Below are 21,343 nucleotides of genomic sequence, written 5' to 3'. Positions count from 1 at the left end.
GAGTCTGTGTTCCTTTAAAACATCAAAGCCAGAGAAGCACATTTAAGATGGATTCAATAATATATGGGTTGGAATAAAATCACCACCATGCAAACTAGAAAGCAGCCGAGTGGTTCATTGCACTGTTCTTTGTAATTAAATGCATGTGAAAATCTGGAAAGAAGACGGAGGAGTCCAATAATATTCTAAAACACAACACTTTTAGTACTCACACTGTACTGGTATGAGTTAGATTTTCATTTAAGCTATTATACTAATTTGTACATCTCTGCAGAAGATACTGTGACAGCTCGAATTAAAAGTCCTCGAAATTGTATGCTCTACTTAATGACACTGTATGCTGTGTATATATAAGAACGCCATCTATGATGCAGTAACTAATCTGGCAGTTATTTTTATAAAAGATAAGGCGTATCAACAAAGAGCAAACCAGATAAATGAGAAATTCATGCATAAAAACACCCCTTGCATAGAGCCATCACAACCTCAACTCAACTCAACTGAACATCTCTAGGATGTCTTTTGACATGCTGTCTCAACCCTCCAATTACAAAAATGACAATTACTGTTTTCTTTGATGTGCCGTACTATTTAATTAAAAGTATAGAACAGTGGTGGCGATGTACCATTCCATTTAAGATATTAAATAAGAATTATTTATAAGTTACCTCAAAATGCTTAGATCTGAAAACTGGTATCTTATTTAACAGTGAAAGTATTAAAACTCACTAGCAGTCTCCAATAAATTTGAATTCGTTTAGCGAACATTAGCTAATATGATTGACTCAAACAACTTAAACATCTTAAATTCAGTCAATAAATATGTATGCTCCAAAAAAAAAAGGCGGGGACAGTGCTATATCTCTCGTTCTACTGGGGCGATTCACGAAATTCAAATTGCGTTCTTCACGTCTCGAAAGCGCGACTTAGGATATATATTAGATTTATATATAGCACTATTTTAACATAGGTATTTTGACACAAAATTGGCCTTTTTTCTGAATAAACATACCAATTTTTTTTCCGTATTTCGATTCTACGACTCAAATTATGCCAGAATACCAAGTTTTGTAAAAATCGTACGAGTAGTTTTTAAAATATTAGCTCCTCAATGTTAATTGAATTTGGCAAATATTTATTTATATCTCTTTTTTTATTAAACTTTTTTGATTTTTCCTTTCACATTTCGAAATTTAGGTTCATTCCAAATAAAATTTACCTATTTTTTGTGTTCTATTTTTTAAATTTATATTTTTAAATAATTTTTATAAATTTTTCGAAAAAAATTTTGAATTATAACCTATAAAATTTTTACCATCATTTTAAAGTAGGTGTATTTCTAAGCATACCTGCAAAAAATTAGACTTTTTTATTCAAAATTTTCTAAGATATACACGAATTTACATATTTTCGCGTTTTGAAATTTGGCATCCTTTTTTTTGAGCGATAATAACGCCAAAAGTGATCTATGGATTTTTGTTACAGTGAACGGCCACAGCTATTTTTAACCTTAAATTTCAAGTAAAATTTTATGGAGAATTAATTATATGAAATTGTTTTCCTCAGTGATGCGTAATAAATATTTATTAATACTATATGAAAAGCTATTTTTTTTAATTATAGATGATATTACTCAAATTTTTAACTATTTTTTTAATTTCTCTCTTTCTTTCTTGTTTTAAAAAAATATTTGTAAGAGTAAATTTTTATCTTCGGCGCTTTATCGTCTGCTACTTTAATTTAACTTTGTTTAAATCGAGTTGTCTAAAACTGAGAACTTTGGTTTGATGTTCATTTTGACAATGTCTTTAAGCAAGCAGGATGTTGGAATAGTTCTTGGACATTTCCAATGTGGAAAATCTCTTAGGCAAATCGCCGAAATTACTGGCATTTCTAAAAGTAGAATTCATCGTTTGTGCAGCAAGTAAGTATTTTTATATTAACACATTCTTTAGCACTAGATTTGACATGTTTTTGTGCTGCTTTAATTAAATAAACATAATAGCTGCTTACTTCACCTAATATATGCGTTTCAACACATGCACGAAAATTGTTTTGCCTAGTAAGCAAAAAATATAATTTAATATTTATGATTTGCCTCATCCACTTCAGGCGTAGCAATTTCAATAATTCGTGCAAGCACTAGCAAATTAATAAATAGATGAAAACTTAAATAATACTAATAACGATAATATTTGAAAAGATTCAAATGCTGTCAATTGCCCAAAGTTTAATATGGCTTAGTGGAGTAGAAAAACATTTTAAAAAAATTGAAATTTTACATAGAATGAATTAAAATTTTCAAAAAATTTTTCTGCCTCCTTTTCCAAAATCTCGTCACATTATCTTAAATTTTAAAATACGTATGATAATATTCTGTTCGAATTTTTATAGGAAAGCTGCAACACTTTATTGTTATGTTTAAAAATATAAGAAGTTTTTAAACTAAAAAACTATGCTTTGACTCTTTTCAAATATTAATGTGTAGTTATTCACACACTTTAATATTATTATTATTTAAAAGTGCATAATTTGCCAGTTTTTGCATTTTTACTTTATGTACGCAGCTAAAGCTAAAATGTAAAATGATTATTCGTATCAATTAACAGACCATTTCTAATTATTTTTAAAAAGTTAAGTTCAAAGTAAAAAGAAATCACAATTTTATAATTTAATGCGCTTCCCAAAAGTTTTTTTACAAGTATGCTTTAAATCTTGAGTGCGATATTCGATTAGAATGTTTAGAATATCATACATTTATAATTTTTATGTTATCTAAAAAACAAAAACATTATCGTTTTGATATTTGAATTTAGATATCAGAGCCTAGGCACCACTGAAAGGGAGTGGCCAACACAGAAAACTGGACCTGTATGAGGAGGAAGGCATTGTAAATGCTGTTCAGCATAAGCCAACGGTAAATGCAAAAGAAATAGTTGAAGATCTTGGATTACCAGTACGTTATACAACTATACATTACATTATAATAAGCAAACTGTATTACAGTACTTTGCATTAACTGAAAGATATGCAATTATTTATTTTCAATTATTTCATCTGGAATATTAATTACTGTTTAATTAAACTTTTAAATAATTTACTCTAAGTTAGAAATAATTAATAATGTTTTAGCTATGATAGTGATTATTTTGTTGACGCATTGCAGGACTCTTTCTCTCAGCTGTCAGTTTCCGAAAATATTTGTTATCACTCATTATAATAATCTCTCCATTTTACATTAAAAACTGCTGCATTAGAAAATCTGATGTATGCATCGCATGACTTCCTTGTATGGCGTGCTAAATTATGAAAATTTTTTGTTGCACTTCACTTAAAATTATTTCCTGGAATTATTCTAAGCTAGTTAAACGATTTCTCAAGGTAAACTGAAAATAACATCTAAAGTTGCAAATTTTGAAACTTAATATCAATTTTTGCCATACGGGAGTCAAACTTCTTATAATTTTATTTTTTTCATGACGATTATAAATGTTGTTCCAAAGTTGTATTATCATGCAGATATACTTTTGTCAGAAAAGTATATCTATAGTGCGATAGGTACTCAATACGTTTACTGTTTTAATGTCATTACTATACTCCAATACTATTTTGAACAAAATTATTATTCTGCTAAAATAAAAAGGATTTGAATAATAGGATCTCTTGCCAATTCTTCCATGAATGTGCGTCGAAACAAGAAACCATTGCTGTGCCATCATCTATATTCCTGAAAATACATTCTGCCATTCCATTCCTGTATGATTCCTTTCCGCTTTTGCCTCTCTCCCAGGAAGAATTATTTAGCTATGTGCTGTGGTTTTAATTTATTATCCCCCCCACACACATATACATGTTTGACTGACTGCAATAAGAAAGGGAGGTGCACAACTAGATGTTATAGCAGTTATATATATATATATATATATATATATATAATTTCAACTTCTACGAAAATTTTTGGAACGCTGAATCTACGAAATTTTTCATTGAAACAGAAACGAATAATAACACCGTTGAAATTAAAAAGGTTTCTTTGAAATAAAGTGTGCTCAGGCAATTTTTTATGATTACAATATTCAGTTTATACTCCGTAGAAGAAAGTAAAAAGAAAATTAGATTATAATTGAGAAGAAATTTACGAAAATTTTTAAATAATTTAAGAATTTAACAAATGTATTTGTTTCTTTGCAGGTTTCCGATCAAACAGTGAGAAACAGACTGCATGAGAAAAATTTCCACAGCAAATTTGCAGTTCGTAAGCCTGCTTTGACTAATCTTCATATTCAGGAGAGACTGAACTTTTGTAATCAGTTTTCTAGTTGGGGAGTTTCTGAATGGGGTAATGTTCTGTTCAGCGATGAAAGCTGCATCCAGTCTGATTATTCTGGGCGTATAAGGGTTTGGAGACCTCCAGGTCAGCGTTCCAATCCCTTATATTTTCAGAATGTCAAAAAAAGTGGCCGATTTTCGATTTCTGTGTGAGGTTGCATGTCTGCTAACAGACTTGGAACTCTACACAGAATTAAAGGCAAGCTGGATGCAACTCTCTATCGCGACATTCTTGAACATATCATGATGCCAGAAGTGTTGGACAACCATTTCTTTGACGGGCTATTTTATTTTCAACATGATAAATCCCTCATTTATCGTTCTAGCCTCGTCAAAGAATGGTTGGATCAGCAAACTTTCTGCCTCATGCCATGGCCAAGCAAAGGAGCAGATCTGAACCCCATTGAGAACGTTTGGTCTCGTCTGAAAATGACTATCAATTACAGAGGCATACGAAATGCAGACGAGCTGTGGGATGCCGCAATGTCATCTTGGCAACTCATGCAGTCTGATTCAACATTATGTCAGTCTTTGGTATCATCAATGCCTCATCGTATTGAAGATGTGGTAAATCGAAGAGGAAAAATGACGTTGTATTGATTTTAATTTATTGGACTGCTATCCATTTCCATTCTGGGATTCTTTTCCATACTGCATGTAAAAATCATCTGTAAATAGAAGAATGTCCATAAATAACAATTTTAAATTTCTGTAAATAGTACTTTCAATGATGAAAAATAATTTGAATATAATAATTATTATTTATTATTCGTGTGTTGTATTTTGTTTATCTTGTGTGTAAATGGTTTTGAAATTTTCTGATCCTAAAGAAAGATCTCAGCTCATCACAATTCACACTATCACGAAATATCCTTACAGTATTATATTATGTTTAAAATAATGCATTATCAAGTAATATAATTGATACAAAAAATGTATGATGATAATCTAAACAATTTGGCAGAAATGAAAAATGTGATACACCGACATGTCCGTAACATTCCTCTTGATATGCTACGAGCTGCTGTTGAGAATGCAGTAACAGGATTTAACTTGCTTTCGGAAAATGCTGAACGCTACATTGAACATGCTTTGTAACACGTTTCGGAAACTATTAAACACATTTTAAACAGATGTTTCTATGTCTTATTTCATTTAACAATATTGTATACATCGCCATTTTTCCCCTGGTGGTGAGTTTTTAAACTCGTTTTTTTCCTCCGGAGTGAACTAACCAGTGTTCAGCGACCTTACCGCTCGGGCGTTTGTGGGCCTTTATGAAATGGAAGGCGATAACTTTATTCAAAATGATTGTCAGAAATACCAAGATATTTCGAAAAGTTGGATTGCTTTTTAATATACTTGCGGAATGCCTAAAGAAAAAGAGCAAGAATAAAGTAGAATGCCTAAATAAAAAGAGAAGAAAAAATAAATTTTTGGGTAAAATTTAGTATTCGTATTTTTTTTTTTTTTTTTTTTTTTTTTTTTTTTTTTAATTTAAAAGTTTTTAATCTTGTGATATTTGATTCTTACGATTTCAAAAATAAAATATTTGACTAAAATATGAATAACATTTAAGAAACCAAATGTAGGATAAAATTGTGTAAAGCAATGGGCACAATGATAAAACTATTTAAAGCACTGTATGCAAGTCATCCTAAGTTAAAATGTCGGTTATACATCTCTCTTATTTATATATATCTTTTCTGAACGGAACATTGAAAGGCGTATTAACTGTGCTTTACTGTATTTTCTCTTTTAATAAATGCAGTTTTCAAACGCATCGTAGTCTGGGTTACAAAGTATTTTTCCGAAAGAAACGCAATTCAAAAAAATAAAATCAAATTCTGGAAAATTTATATTAATAAATATATTTAAAATGCTCAGTTCGAAGGAATAAATAGAAAATTTTAAAACAATTATCTGAAGAGACAATGCAACACAAACAATTAAAATAAAAGTATAAGAATTTAAAAATTACCTAAAATAATAACTATGACAAAAATATATAAAGAAAACTATTTGTAAAAAAATAAACGCTGCACCTTTATTTACGCAGTTCGAATAGGTAAATAGAAAATTTTGAAACAGTTATTCGGAAAAAAAAACCATGCAACTTAAACAATTAAAATAAAATTTGAAAAAGAAAAATTACTTAAAATAATAAAATATATTAAAAATATAATATAAAGGATATTATTTGGAAAAAAGGAACGATGGTGACTTTTTTCCCTCTCATGGGAAAGGAAACTAGGTTACCATATATTAAGAAGTTCGCCAAGTAATGTATTCTTGGCGCAACTGACAAAAAAGTGCCAACATAAATTTGTGAATTTCTCCGTAAATTTCGCTCCAAATTTTACAAAATTTCATATTTAGGCATAATTTGAGTCATAGAATCGAAATATGTAAAAAAACTGGTATGTTATTTCAGAAAAAGTCCAATTTTGTGTCAAAATACCTATGTTAGAATAGTGCCATATATAAATCTAATACATATCCTAAGTCGCGCTTTCGAGACATGAAGAACGCAATTTGAATTTTGTCAATCGGCCCAGTAGATCGGGAGATATAGGACTGTCCCCCCCTTTTTTTGGGGGGGGGAGCAGTGTACATCATTTCTATGGTGATATATGAAAATCTTATATCTAGGCTTAGGCCCTATGCCAGTGAGAATATACGATAAGTGAAACTTTCAAGAACAGACTAAAACACTTACTTAAATTACATAGTACTTATTATTTTATTGTGATTATTGATTAAGGAAGTAATATTTTAGTTGCATGCCGGCTGATGAGCTCTGCGTGCCGACTGTGGCAGGCGTGCCATAGGTTCACCATCACTGTATAGAAGATGTTGCAGAACTTGCATAAAAATTAGAGATCCCTTATTAAGGTAAGTTTTATTTATTTGAATAGCTTATTTTTTCATGTACAAAATGTAAAGTATATCTACGACTGCAAATATAAATATATATATTTTTTTACCATAATTCTAAGTCATGAGTATAATCACTTGCTTCATGGGAAACTTCGAATGAATCAATAATACATTATTTTCCACTACATCAAAACTATTCTTTTGTGTTTATACTTTAGAAAGCACTGTAGCAACTAACAGCTCAATAAATTACCACAACTTAGATTTCAAATAATTAATATCTATCAAAATTGATTGCAACAGATTTCTCTCTCTTTTATGTTATCAATAAATCATGAGAATTATTACTTAACTCTGCTACTTAACCAGACAATATAATGCAAAATTTTACTTTTCCAGAGATACAAAAGATTTAATTCTTAGTTCAAGCCTAAACTTTATATGGCATGTGATAAAAAGTAATAGCTGATGTAAACATTTAAAAATTATAAATTTCATCTTTTTTCCACTTCCAAATATAGAGAAATTTCACACTAAAAGGTAGAATTCCTTTATATTTTAAACTATATTAAAATGACATTATGTTTCACATGAGTGAATTAACAAAATTTTAACAATGAATGCAATCAAAACCAGCATAAATGGCGAAGCATACTGGAAAGTGATGGCAATGACAACAGAATATTGAGTTTTTGAAAAACAGATACAGTCAAAAGTCGTTAATTCGGACACCCATAATCCGGAATGATCTATAATCCGGACCTCAAAGCTAAAAACTTTCTGCGCATGCGCCGCGTTGGCACATGCGTTTTACGCGTGCGCATAAGACCTTGACTACTGCGCATTTGCGTGTGCGCAAGTGCAGAATACGTTTTCGCCTGCGCGTTTAATGTATAACGGACGGTGTAAGCTAAAATTATCTATTTCGGTTAATGTTAATGATTGCATTGTTCCTTAAACTTCGAATTGGATCCCGCTTATTATTTTTTGCAGACTGTGAGAGCAATTTTATAAAAGTAAACTTGAACTTTCGATTATGTCAAATAGAATTTCCGATGCTGGAACTTCCAAAGGATCTACAAAACGAAAGTATGGTTCGATGTTCAACAAACAAAAAGTGGAATTGCTGCAAAAAATGGATAAACACATGAAGAATGTGACAGAGAGGTTAGTAAAAACGAAAAAATTTCGATTGACAAGTTAGTCGGTATTCTCGGCACATCAATTAACGGGACTTGAACAGGGGAACTTTGTAACTGAACAAGAAATTATGTCTGTTTATAGAATTAAAGAGAAAGTGTTATCACATAAAACGAAGCAACTTAAACAACTTACATTGAAAGAAATGTTTAATAAAATAAACAAATAAATATTAAGTTTTTTTTTTTTTTTTTTTGTAAATTTTGATACCCTTTAGATCATAATTGTTCTTTATTTCATCAATTACGGTTTCATATTTTTAATTTTAGAATTTCTGCATGCCATCTTACGAGATTTAAACTGATGATCTATAATCCGGAAAAATCGATAATCCAGAATCGGCGAAGTCCCGACGAGTCCGGATTAACGACTTTTGACTGTACTAAGAGATTTTGGAGAAAGACGTCAGGAAGAGATGATCAAATGTTTGTCAGTTTACTATTAATTTCGGTCCACGCTAGTGTCTATCATCCATACTGTGGTCATATATTTTTAATATTTAAGTAGATAAAAAACAATTTAACACTTTTTTTTCTACAGTCAAATACCAAAAATCTGCCAACCTGAAATCTGTGTTGCCTCTCAAAATATAAACATTCAGTTTATAGGTTCCAGAAACCGCAACATTGAGTACGAAATATCGAAGAAAAAATACTTACAGAATAATGACGTCATAATTACCGAATAATAACGAGTCATAACAGAAATACCAAATTATTGACATAATTTTTTTCTTAAAATATGATAAAATAAATAAGATAGAAGGTTTTTTCTCTCTAATCTGCATCGAGGTAAAAAAGCAGACGATTCACTCAACTCTTCGTTCAAGTTCACGTTGTATTTTCTGAGCTTTGTTATTTCACGAGATTGTGTAATGCTGCCTTTTTTTTTCTATCCAGATATTTTGTGAATCAATTAAGAATATTTTAAATTTCAGCCCCTTTTTAATACAATGGCAGATAAGAAACGCACTCGTGATTTTACTGCTTGCAACGTTAAAAAACGTAAACACGTTGCATTGACGGTAATGCAAAAAGTGCAAATTCTGCAAAAGATGGAGGCAGATGCTACTCCTTGATTTACAGCAGATTGGTATGGAATTGCAACACAATTGTGTATGATATATGGAAAAATAAAGAAAAGCTGTTAGAATTTTATAGCAACAGTGATTCTAACACCGAAATCTGAAACCGGAAATCTTTGCATGAGGTGAAATCGGCAAACCTCGATGCTGTGTATATATAATGCAATGAAAACATAATCAATTTATATATGTAATCATAATTTAATGCATATAATAAATTATTGCAATAATGTATATAACAATTTAATTAAATGTATCTAATATGCCTTATTTATTTTGCACTTTTAGTCTGAATATTATGCTTTATCTTTTCCGTCCTGAAATACGCAAAATCCTAAAATCCGCACAACCTCTGGTCCCAAGCTTTGCGGATTCCTGGACTTCTACTGTATCTTCTCTCACAACTCGCATAGCATTACTATGTTGTCTAAAAATGATAATTTTGAAGTTTTCAGATTAAAATTATAAAACACAGAATAAGCAGATTTTTTTACATCATTATTGTGAATATTTTAAAAGCCTTGCTTGGATGATTTTGTTCACAGCTGAATTGTTGCTACCCAAGTAATCCCACATACAATAAAAAAAAGTATAGTAACACCTCTCATACCCGGTACCCAATCAAACCAATAATATCAAAATAACTGCCCTTTTGAAAGTCTAGATTTAAATCTAAAACTTAGGCCTATGAGATTTTAAAAAAAATTTATGTAATGGACTGATAATCTGAAAACTTAAGATGAGAAAGATGAGGAGGAGAAAGAGATGAAGATGACTGCAACATGCTGAGTAAGAAAGGTAAGTGTCTTCTACTTGAAAGTTGACATTTAGTTGACAAAGAATTGCCATAACATTTCCCAAAAAGTTTCATCTATGTCCATACATCAAACTTCATTTTACGTGCAGTGAATTTTTAAAACTATACCAACAATCCTGTAAGCATGGAAACATTTGAAGTTATATGGTATCACAGTAAAACATTTGTACCATCATACTAAATATGATAATTTTAAAATACTGCTTAATTTTGTTTTCTGAAATATAAAATCCTGTTACATGATATTTTAAATAATATGTACTTTTTTTGATAGTATCTATTTAATCTATTTAAATACTAGCGATAAATAGATGTCATCAAAATACATAAGTATATTCATATATTGGTTTTGCACTTGATTTACTTATCCTATCTGAATTTAAATGACATAGTAGATTAGTTCGAAAATTAAATCTTATGTTTGCACATTATTTTAACTTTAAATTTGCTTTTTTACGTATTTACATGTTTACTAAAATTTAAGTTCTAGAAATATATATTCAATTTATCCAGAAAAATCTCATCTCTAGAAATGGTGTGGTCCTGTTGCTACTGGTTAAAAGGAATTCCACTGTATTAAGTAAAACTTTAACCCACAGACAGAAAAGGAATTGATATTAACCACATGATCAATGTTTTTAAAAGTCTTTAGATGAACTTTTCCGCTTACTTTCAAAAATTTTAAATGCCTTTACGGTGCACTTTTAAAACAGATATTTTCTACTTCGAAGAAGTTTACTTTTTGTGATGTTGTTACCATTTCACTTTGTTAAAAAAAAACTAAAGAAAAATTTTCCTTTAAGAAAAAATGGCAAAAAGTGAAAATAATATTCATATTTGTTTTATGCAATCAATGAAGAAATGATTCATTATACGAGGGCCATCCAGGAAGTAGATTACGTTTCCGTCTGTGTCCGCTAGGGGCGGGGCTAGCGCGGCCATCTTGGGGTCAGAGCGTTGCGCAGCTCAGTCTGCATCTAGCCGTGCTAGTGAGAGGTTCGTGCTGTGCTCCGTTCAGATACTGTGACGGTTTGAAATGTCTGCGTTAATTGAAAATCCCGCGAGCTGCGAGGTGCGCTCAGTAATAAGGTTTCTGACTGCAAAAAACTGTAAACCGATAGAAATCTATCGGCAGCTTCGTGAAGTGTATGGGGACAACATTATCACTGAAGGTGGAGTGCGTCAGTGGGTCATAAGATTTCAAAATGGCCGAACCAATGTTCACGACGAAGATCGAAGTGGGAGACCCAGCATAGTGACCGCCGAACTTCTCGAAAAAGTCGATGCTAAAGTCCATGAAAATCGAAATTTCACAATAACGGAACTTTCTTTGAGTTTTCCACAAATTTCGCGAAGTTTGTTGCACGAAATCATCAGCGAAAAGCTTGGTTACCACAAGTTTTGTGCAAGATGGAAGGCAAGAAGAGGTAACGAAGTGGTTGAAGGCGCAGGCGGCCGAATTTTTCGACGAAGGAATTTCCAAGCTCGTACATCGCTACGATAAATGCCTTAATTTGTATGGTGACTATGTAGAAAAGTAGTATTTGAGTGTGGCTTTCATCTGTATATAATAAAATTTGTTTCCTATACTTTGTTTATTTTTTTATTCCAAAACGTAATCTACTTTCTGGATAGCCCTCGTATTTCTGAAAGAGCACACATGCTCAAAGAAAAATTTATTTCTAGTCTTACATTAGTAATGTAAACAACTTTACTTTCAATACTAAAGCAGGTAGATGAGGAAGGAACTGACAAATATTGTAATTACAACATATTAACCCTCTGGCTGATCATCCCGCAATTTCCGCGGGCATGTGTTTTTCTTCCTTTATTGAGGAGCACGTCCCGTTTTTTCCCTGTTTAACCACTGAAATCAATTGTATGCAGTACTAGACGTTTAGTTTACACTTTGGCCAACAGATATCATTAATTGTCCACTAAATTGCACCGTTTGAAGGCACGTGGTATTACCGCTCAAACTCCACTTTTTTACTTACAGAAATGGCTGCTAGAAAATGTTCAGCGATTATCTTGATTATTTAATTAAATTATTGAATTATTAATTAGATTTATTGATTAGATTAATAATTAGATTGATTATTAATTAGATTTATTGAATCTGGTGCAAAGACTGTGAAGCTAGACTTTGCCTTAAACCCTGTTTTGAACTCTATCATATCAAACTGCATTTCTAAAGTATTTTACCCTCAGCACTTTATATTTTCTTAAATTTTATACATTTTACTTTTTTATGTTATGCGATAAATAGAAATTAACTATAATTCGACTGAAATTTATTTTAAAAAAGTTTTTTTATATATATATATATATATATATATAACAACTGAAACTTGTTTTTCTGGCAACTTAATTTCACATGATAAAAATCTATATAAAAAATATTTTCTAGAAAGAAAAAGTGCATTTCTCACTTCTCCAATATATATAGATTTAAAATATGCAAAAAAAAAAAAAAAATTTACACAATTTTGGAAGCGATTTCGGTCCACAAATTGAGCAGTCAGAGGGTTAAACTGATATATTAAATAGATTGAACTAAAAAACACTGATAATCTTTCATTTACCGCTTTCTCCACAATTTCTCTCTCAGTATCCATTTTTTAAAAACTCAATATACTATTGTCAATGCCATCATTCTTTAATATGCTTATTGACTTCAAAATTTTGAAAGGTAAACAATGTTGCTATGGACACACTGTGCACTTGCTATATACTGTATTGCTGTTTACTTGGGTTTCTCATTCAGTGTTATATTAATTAAGTTTCTTACTTCACACTTAAGATTTTATGGGCATTTTTGGACACCTGAGAACATCTTAATTTCTTCCATAAATTATTAACCATAACCACTCTACAGCATTTCGACTTATGAAAAGTTTAGCAGAAATGCTCTTACACAGTGAGAAATTTCAAATTTATGTAAATTAAGAAAAAATATATAATATACGATATTCTTCAACTCTGAACAAAATTTCTTCCACCAAAAAATACATAATTTGTGTAAATCAAAAAATCTTGCACACAATTAAAACAATTGCAACTTTCATACTCCAGATTTTCTCTAATTATATACAAGAGTTTTATTTCTCATCACTTCTAATTCAGGTACAATGTATAAATATTATACCTTTTCTTCTGTTCAATTTAGCATTTCAATAGCCAACTAAAATATTTATACTATAATAAGAAAAATATTATTTTACATACTTCTAAAATACAGCCTTAAATGAAAGATTTTTTTCAATAAAAATTCAGAACATCAAAACACAAATGAAAATACAAAATACTCCACTAACTTTTTAGAGTGATCCTTCTTTGAGCTCATGGCATATATTTTTCCAGAAGTTGAGGCCATCAATTCATGCCATTTTTGCTTCTGGTACAATTTTAAAGCAACTGGGTATCGGATTTTCAGAAACACGTGATTTTTATTGTGAATATTAGGTAAGCTTTCACATTCTTGGCATAAGTCAAAATCAGAACAGTTCCTAAAATGGTTTTAAAAAAAGAATACAAATGAATAAAAAGGACAGCTATTATAATATTACATTTATAACGCAATCTATAATGAACAGCCTTTTCCTTTTGGCTTGTTTACTGTGTATATAAAATATTGTCACAAAATGGAATCAAATATAACAATATGACTGAATATTAGTGTTACTGTCAAGTTGTTATATATAAGTTTATGACTATGTATCCTTAGATTGCCAATAGATGGCGGTAATGTTTGTAAAAGGAAACTGTGATGTCATAATTATGTATTAGTTCGTCTTTGGTGTTCGTCAATAAATGTTCTGTGGAATAACGCTCTCTGTTAATTACTTTAAGTTCAATCCATTCTGATTTATTAGAGACTTACATATATTTTATTTAGAAGTATTTAAAACATTGAACACAATATTACAACAACAAATACTAACTCCCAACTTATAGCAAAACAACATTTTTACAACTTTAAAATCTGCATGTAAGGCATATTTTTTAATTGACTGTTCAATGCAATTAATTGAATTACATTTAAAATCCATAAACATAAAAACTGAATAATTAAAAATACTTTTTGCAAATTCTATGAATGTTTTATTAGAAATTTTATTTTATTACTCAAGCAAAAATATCATTAAATCTACTAATATATTAACGGAACAAATATATTAAATTATAAATCATAGAGGCAATTAAGAATATATAAAACATATATCTTTGAGGTTCTTGAATTGATTTCTACAGGGACACAAAAAAAATCTCGATACAGACAAGAAATATATATATAACAAAAATACTGAATTCATTAATATTTTCTGAATATAATGATTTATATGTAGCATGCTTTGCAAGCTGTAGCTCTGAATAAAATAATTTCTACTACCTTTTTCTATAACAAGGCTCTTCATCTGCCTACATGTTTACTTTCTCAATCAGAATCGCTCCAAGCATTCTTTATACCTAAATTTGGTTGCAATACAGTTTTCCCCTTTTTAAAAGAAATATGGATAAATGGAGGGGGGACTCTTTCACAGGTTGCATTTGCATAAGGTTTTTTTGGGAGGGAGGCTATGATAAAATCCAGAAATATTGCATTTCAAAGCTTCAAATGATCTGAAATTGGAAGGTGCTGTTCAATTGAAACTCGTATTGACACATTCACCGCCACCAACATGCTGGTGCATCAAAATGGCACCATTTCACATGCCAGTCGACTATAGTACATTATATAAATTATTTTTTGTATGGCACTGAAAGTTGAATGAAGAGATTAGTTAGGCATGTTAATGAAGCACTTTTTAGTGTGTGTGTGTGTGTGTGTGTTTGTGTGTGATTTTCAAATTTTGTGTTTGAAGAATTTTTTTATGTACATTTTAACTTCCTTGTACGAAGTAAAAAGGAAGTATTGTAATCGCGAAAAGTTTCAGGCAGCATATTTCAACGAAAATATCCATTTTGACTGCTATCGAAAACAATTTAACGATGTTTTTGCGTGATATCTGTACAAAGGACAGAATAAAATACTCTTTCCCTTCAAAAAAATTATAAAACTGCTTTAAAATTAATTCTGAAGAGAATTTTTCGTGGCGTCTGTACGTGCGTACATACGTATCACGCATAACTCAAAAATGAGTAGCCTCAGAACGTTGAAATTTTGTATATAGGACTGCTATAACATTACACCTTGTATTTTGGTTGCAGTCGGCTGCCCCAAACATATATAAATATATTTATATATATATCCACTCTATTACCAGGCTCAGTGATCTCAGTTTCTTTGCTCTTATATGTTTGTAAATTGTACATTTTTTTCTTTAAAAATGATTGAATTATATTGTTTTTATCTTCCAGTTAAGGATTTTATGCCTTTAGTAAATCTGTGTGCAATATTTTTAGAATTATCGGCAATTTTAGAGTTGTTTAATTGCCGCTAAGCCTGTATTTAATGGCGGCCATTGATGTTTACATTTGAAACAGGAGACTAGTGGATTTGTTGCCAATCTAGAGAAACTTAGCTTCGCAACAACAAAGATAACGCATTCATTTATTATTGCCAATTAAATCATGCTTAATTCTTTCTGGAATTTTTTCGAGGAAATAAGCGTTTGAGATTTACTTTGTAATTTTTAATATAGATATTTTGAGTTCTTATGTATTTTTGCCTTCTTTCAAAGTAAGAACTGAATCAATTAAATGAGAAATACTCAATCGTCTGTGAAAAACTGTTTCTTTTTTCTTTTTTTTGCTTAATTTCTTTTAGACATCATTCTAGCTTTATTATAGTATTTGAATAGAACATATGGCAACGATTAGATAATTCTTTAAATGATATACATTTTGTGCATTCTGAGTTATAATATGAATGAAATATAATACTGTTAAGTAAACCTAGCGCCAGAGTGTCGCTATGGTAAAAACAAAGTGAATTTTAAAGAATGCATTTATTCTATTGTGGTTTATACGCTGTCAGCGAAGTAGATTTAATTCAATCTAATAAGTTTAAATAAAATGCAAGAAAAAAATGCATATAATTTAATATTCCGTACAAGGAAGTCATGTGGTATACACATCAGATTTTTAAAAATAGCAACACGTGTGGTAGGATGGCAGGACCTTCACGGCCCAAGAAAAGGAAAGTGAATAAAAAAAAACTGGCTGATGCCAAAACATTACAATTATTAGAAAAGAGTGACATTTCCGATTATGAGAGCACATACAACAAAGACTTCAGTTAGGACTACCTGAGCAAGGAAGACAGTGGTACTAAGGTGAACACCACAGAAACATTGGATTCTGAGACAGAAGATAGCAATGCACTTGAACAACTACTAACAGTTATGCACAAACACCACATACGAGTGTCGAGATTGCTCAAACAAACCAGGATACTGCTTGAACTGCTGTGGAATACATATGTTACCGTGAAAGACCTAAAATGGAGAATGTCGACTTTCACCGGAGAATGTCAACATTCACCAAATATGTCGGTGAAAGATTGAATATTGCACTACATTCTTGCATATTTGGACCCTCACCGGTGTATGTCGACAATTACAGATATGCTCTGGTGAAAGTCGAAAAGAGAAGTTATAATAGTTTAGTGCCATAATAGTTTAAGTTGTTGCAATAAATAAGATTTGAATCACATAATTTAGTAAGTTTTTTTATTACTGTTATTTTATTTTCTCATTTAAAACATACTGTATAATTAAGTAAGTTTTAAACTTCTATTATTTTCCTTTCTCATTTTGAATGTATTGTGTGTTTTAGGTTCTCATGTTCTTATTTCAAGTCTCAAGTGCGTTTATTCGCCACTGAATTAAGGAGAAGAAAATATAATATTGTTATATGTTCAACATTCACCATTAGTACATGCTGAATGTCAACATTGACCAGTGTAAGTCAGAAATAAGAGTATTTGGAAAATATTTCGGAAATACACCAAGAGACTATGTGAATGTTGACATTCACCGGTGAAAGTCGACATTCTCCAGATTTTGGTGTTTCACCGTAACATATACAAGTGATAGTTTAGTAATGCAGCACTGTTTCCTACACAAGTGACACTTTGTTTGCAATAAGCTTATAATTTTCGAATTCTTTTCATGCTTTCCAGCTATAACAATTATGTATTTTATATAACTTGCTACTGTATACAATCTTTAGAGTAGAGCATATGACATGCAAGTATACTTTTTTCTTTTTTGTCTTCAACATTTTGAAATAATAACAGTTCAATAATCCCAATATATTTATTTGAAAGGACTTTATAGTTTTCATAAACGTGACTTCTTATTGTCCAACTATATGTTTTACGTCTTTTAAACTGTTGGTTTCATGCAATATATCAATGATTTCCTAAAATAATGATCAAACACGCTACTGTGTCAGTGAAACACAAATAATAGGTTGAATATGATGTGCCACTGGCGCTCTAGAGCATCAGGAAAAAATATTGTACTAAACATGAAAATAAAAACATTTCTCTAGTTTTATTAGTAAAATATAAGGAACAATTTTAACCATTAAAACACTGTTTTATAACCAGCTTCTATGGATGGAAATATTTTTGCTAGCAGCGAATGTATTACATAGAATAATACCCATTTTATGTCTCCTACAAAGAAATTTAACATTCTTTCGATTTTATAACAGCAATTACTTTACGCCTCAGAGAAATTATATGCCATTTACTATTATATTTTACACTATGTGCAAATGAAAAGTCTTTGTGCAAGATCTTGTCATGCAAAAGTCTGACTTGAAGCTAGTGCAAGGTGTACGATTTACAGACACTTTACATGCATCAATGCATAGAAATTCTGTAGAATATAAGTCTTTAATTTCTGGTTTGATAATTTTAATCTTCTAATTCTGGGGCAGCATAATTCCCGAACTTAAAAACTTCCAGTTTAATTACAACTCACAAGAAGCACACGCTACGTTTTCTCACCATAATATAATTGAATGGTGCCTGCAGGATAAACAGAGTACACTGTGGGTGCTTCATCGAAAACATAAGGGCTGAAATTTTCTGAATTATGATTATTTTCTGAATTATGATTGGTCACTTCTTAAAATCAGAAACACCATCAACTTAACAGATGACCATTTCCGCAGTCATCGAAGGAGTTAGTTGGTACCTTTACGCCTTTGCATTTGGTATATATGCAGCTGTGGTTTTTTCCTTTGTTGCACATTTCTTTATTCCTGATAAAGAAGGATCTGTACCCATTTCTCTTGAAATCGATATTAATTAAAAATCTACATCAAACACAAGGTTGCTGCTTTGCTTAATCTTCCAGTAAAATCGGTAATAGTTCCCCCCCTTTTTTTAAATATCTTTCACAGCTTAGTTTTTAAGCAATTTACACAGAAACTACAAAGAATCCATAATAATTGGAATCTATGCATAAGGCATGATATTTATTAATTCCAGTGAACTCTCCTGTTGTAACAACCTAAAAAATTACTAGTATTGCTGAGAATATAAACAGCCTTTACTAGTAATTATAATATTCCTCTCTAATCTGAAGATCATCTAGGTATTTACGCCACCAAACACATTTTAATGCTGGTATTAGCTTGAAATATTCCAAGTATTAAACAAATTAAGAATAATGGTAACAGGAAAATGCTGTTCAAGAGAAAACAGTTTTTTAATACATCTTTTGAATATAATACTTTTATCTTCAATCCAGTGCACTATAATTCATTGTATCGGTTAGTTTGTGACATTTTATTTTAGATAATTTATTACATTTCTAGATTGTTCACACATTTTTTCTACTTCCTGACTAGGCAAAGTGATATGAAAGCTATTGCACATTAACCATAATAAATAACAGTTATTATTTCAAGAATATTTACAATATCGATGAGACTATTTTTTGTTATTGCTCAATATCCACTAAATCACTGATGCATCAAAACATGCACGACATTAAAAAAGTACAACAAAGGATAAGATCAATACCATAATTTTTTTAATTACTGCAAATAAATGACAAGCTGAAAAATATTACTGAAACTCAGCATTACGAGTCTTACTTACAGGTACTTTTATTACTTTATTTAAGTCAAAGTAAGCCTACTTGCTGCAGCTTCTGATTACTGATGCCACCACTGCACTTTTTCTGGTTTTCTTTCATTCTATATGGTTTTAGCACTAATAATATTTTTTGCAGCTAGTTTCTAATGGGAAAGTATTTATTGGAAGCAGTTGACCTTAAAAAATAACTTCTTTCTGCATAGTCATTTTTCAATAGTAGACAAAATAGCATTAACAAATGCTACCAAATTACATTCAACCTTTTTGACCAAACTGCTCCTTAAAAATAAAAATACTCTGAAGCGAATGGTAATTTCAGTAACCCAGCTTATCTGACTAAAACTCTTAGAAGTAGCTAAAGAAAATAATTGCTTTTCAATTTTGAATATTTGATTATATTTGTTTCTTTGTTTAGATAATAAAGCATGAAAGAACTGTCTATCTGGATTCTGTTTTTTACATTTTCTGCACATAATTTTGTAGAAATAGAGTAAATAAAAAAAAAAAAATGAATACTGTAGATCTGATGCACTTAAACAAATCTGAAATATTTACCTTTTTTCTATTATCAGAATTACATGGTCATTAATAATAATTTGAATTAATATATATTAATTAAAATATATGCTATTTTATGCATTAATTAATTAGTATTATTAATTCACAAAACATTTAAAATATATTTATTAGTGTTCATCACCTGATGCTAATTATTACCAATTCTAACTGGTTATAATGATTGGATCATCCTAAAAGTTCTGCGATTTTCAGACTGCAGCGTATTTTCTTCTTGTTATTTCATTACTGCTGATAAGGAGTAACCTAGATTGAAGCAGATATCTAAATACAAATTTTACTGCTTGTATTGCATAATTCTAGCACATACTGCAACCTAATTTTTTCTTTAGAGCAGTTTCAAGAATGAAAAACTCAAAAGTTCATTTTCATCATATTACTCTTTTATAGGAAACAGATCATAATCCTAGTGAAACTGCTCATAAAATTAATACTGTAAATGAAAAAAATACTGTTTTTGATAATATAGTTCATGAGAAGTTTAAGCACGTAAATTTCAGATTCAAAGATCATGACCACGCTGGACGACCAACCTATGTGAACAAGAACATACTACTGAAAATTCATGTTATACAGTTCAGCAGATATCAGAGAGACTAAATATTCCAAAAAGTACAATATATGATAATTTAAAAAAGACTGGGTTTTTAAGCTACTGTGATACATAGGTACCCCATACTTTAACACAGCAGAATATGCTTGCTCAAGTTTTGGCATGTGGTTCTTGCTGAAAAAATAAAGGAGCTCTTTTTTTAAACAGCTCATTATCAACATTGAGAAGTAGATACTATATAGTAACTGATACTCATCTGTTATCAGGACCAGATTCAGAAATGTATTTATGTATGCATGTATGTGCATATATGCGTGTTATCTATACACACACATACATACATATAAACTTGTATACATAAACATATACATTTCTGAATCCCATCCCGATAAGAAAAAATGGGGTAAACCTCTTTTAGTAACATCAAAAGGGGGCTGCATCCCAAAAAAAGTAATGCGTTATGTATGACGTGATTGTAAAAGAACTGTACACAGTGAATTGTTGCCATCCAATCAAAGGCTCTCTCATAAGCGAGGTAAATTAGCACCAAACTATTTTGGCTTTCAAAATTCGGAGAATTTTTTTTTGACGGCAATGAGAGCACTAAGATGTGATTTTTAAACATAAACAGAATATTAAGTTTTGCAGTAGTAAAACGCTGTTGTTTTATGTAAACAAAATAGTTAATGAGAGATAAAATACTATACGAGTAAAACAAAGTCCATCAGCTTTGCAAGTAAAAATATAGTCCTATTTATGTAATTCATGATAAAATAGAATAATAAAATAATAAATTGTATAATACTTTCCTAAACTCAAAAATTGTCAACCAAGTAAATATAT

At 30.4% G+C, this 21,343-nt stretch overlaps 1 protein-coding gene across 2 annotated transcripts in view; it reads right to left on the bottom strand.

Moving 5' to 3' along the window:
• LOC118184692 (next to BRCA1 gene 1 protein-like) overlaps nt 1–21,343 on the bottom strand; it is an 81,049-nt gene that overhangs the window by 19,167 nt on the left and 40,539 nt on the right. For both annotated transcript variants that reach the window (XM_035354407.2, XM_035354408.2), the window contains one exon: nt 13,628–13,819. In XM_035354407.2, the coding sequence (XP_035210298.1) occupies nt 13,628–13,819 (192 nt within the window). The remainder of the gene's footprint in view (nt 1–13,627; nt 13,820–21,343) is intronic.

This window comes from Stegodyphus dumicola, chromosome 8, assembly GCF_044657685.1.
Source record: "Stegodyphus dumicola isolate Sdum_Otavi_A_Nest chromosome 8, ASM4465768v1".
NCBI lineage: Eukaryota > Metazoa > Arthropoda > Arachnida > Araneae > Eresidae > Stegodyphus > Stegodyphus dumicola.
Note: the sequence above shows the minus strand (reverse complement) of the source record. Positions and strands in the feature narration are given on the sequence as shown.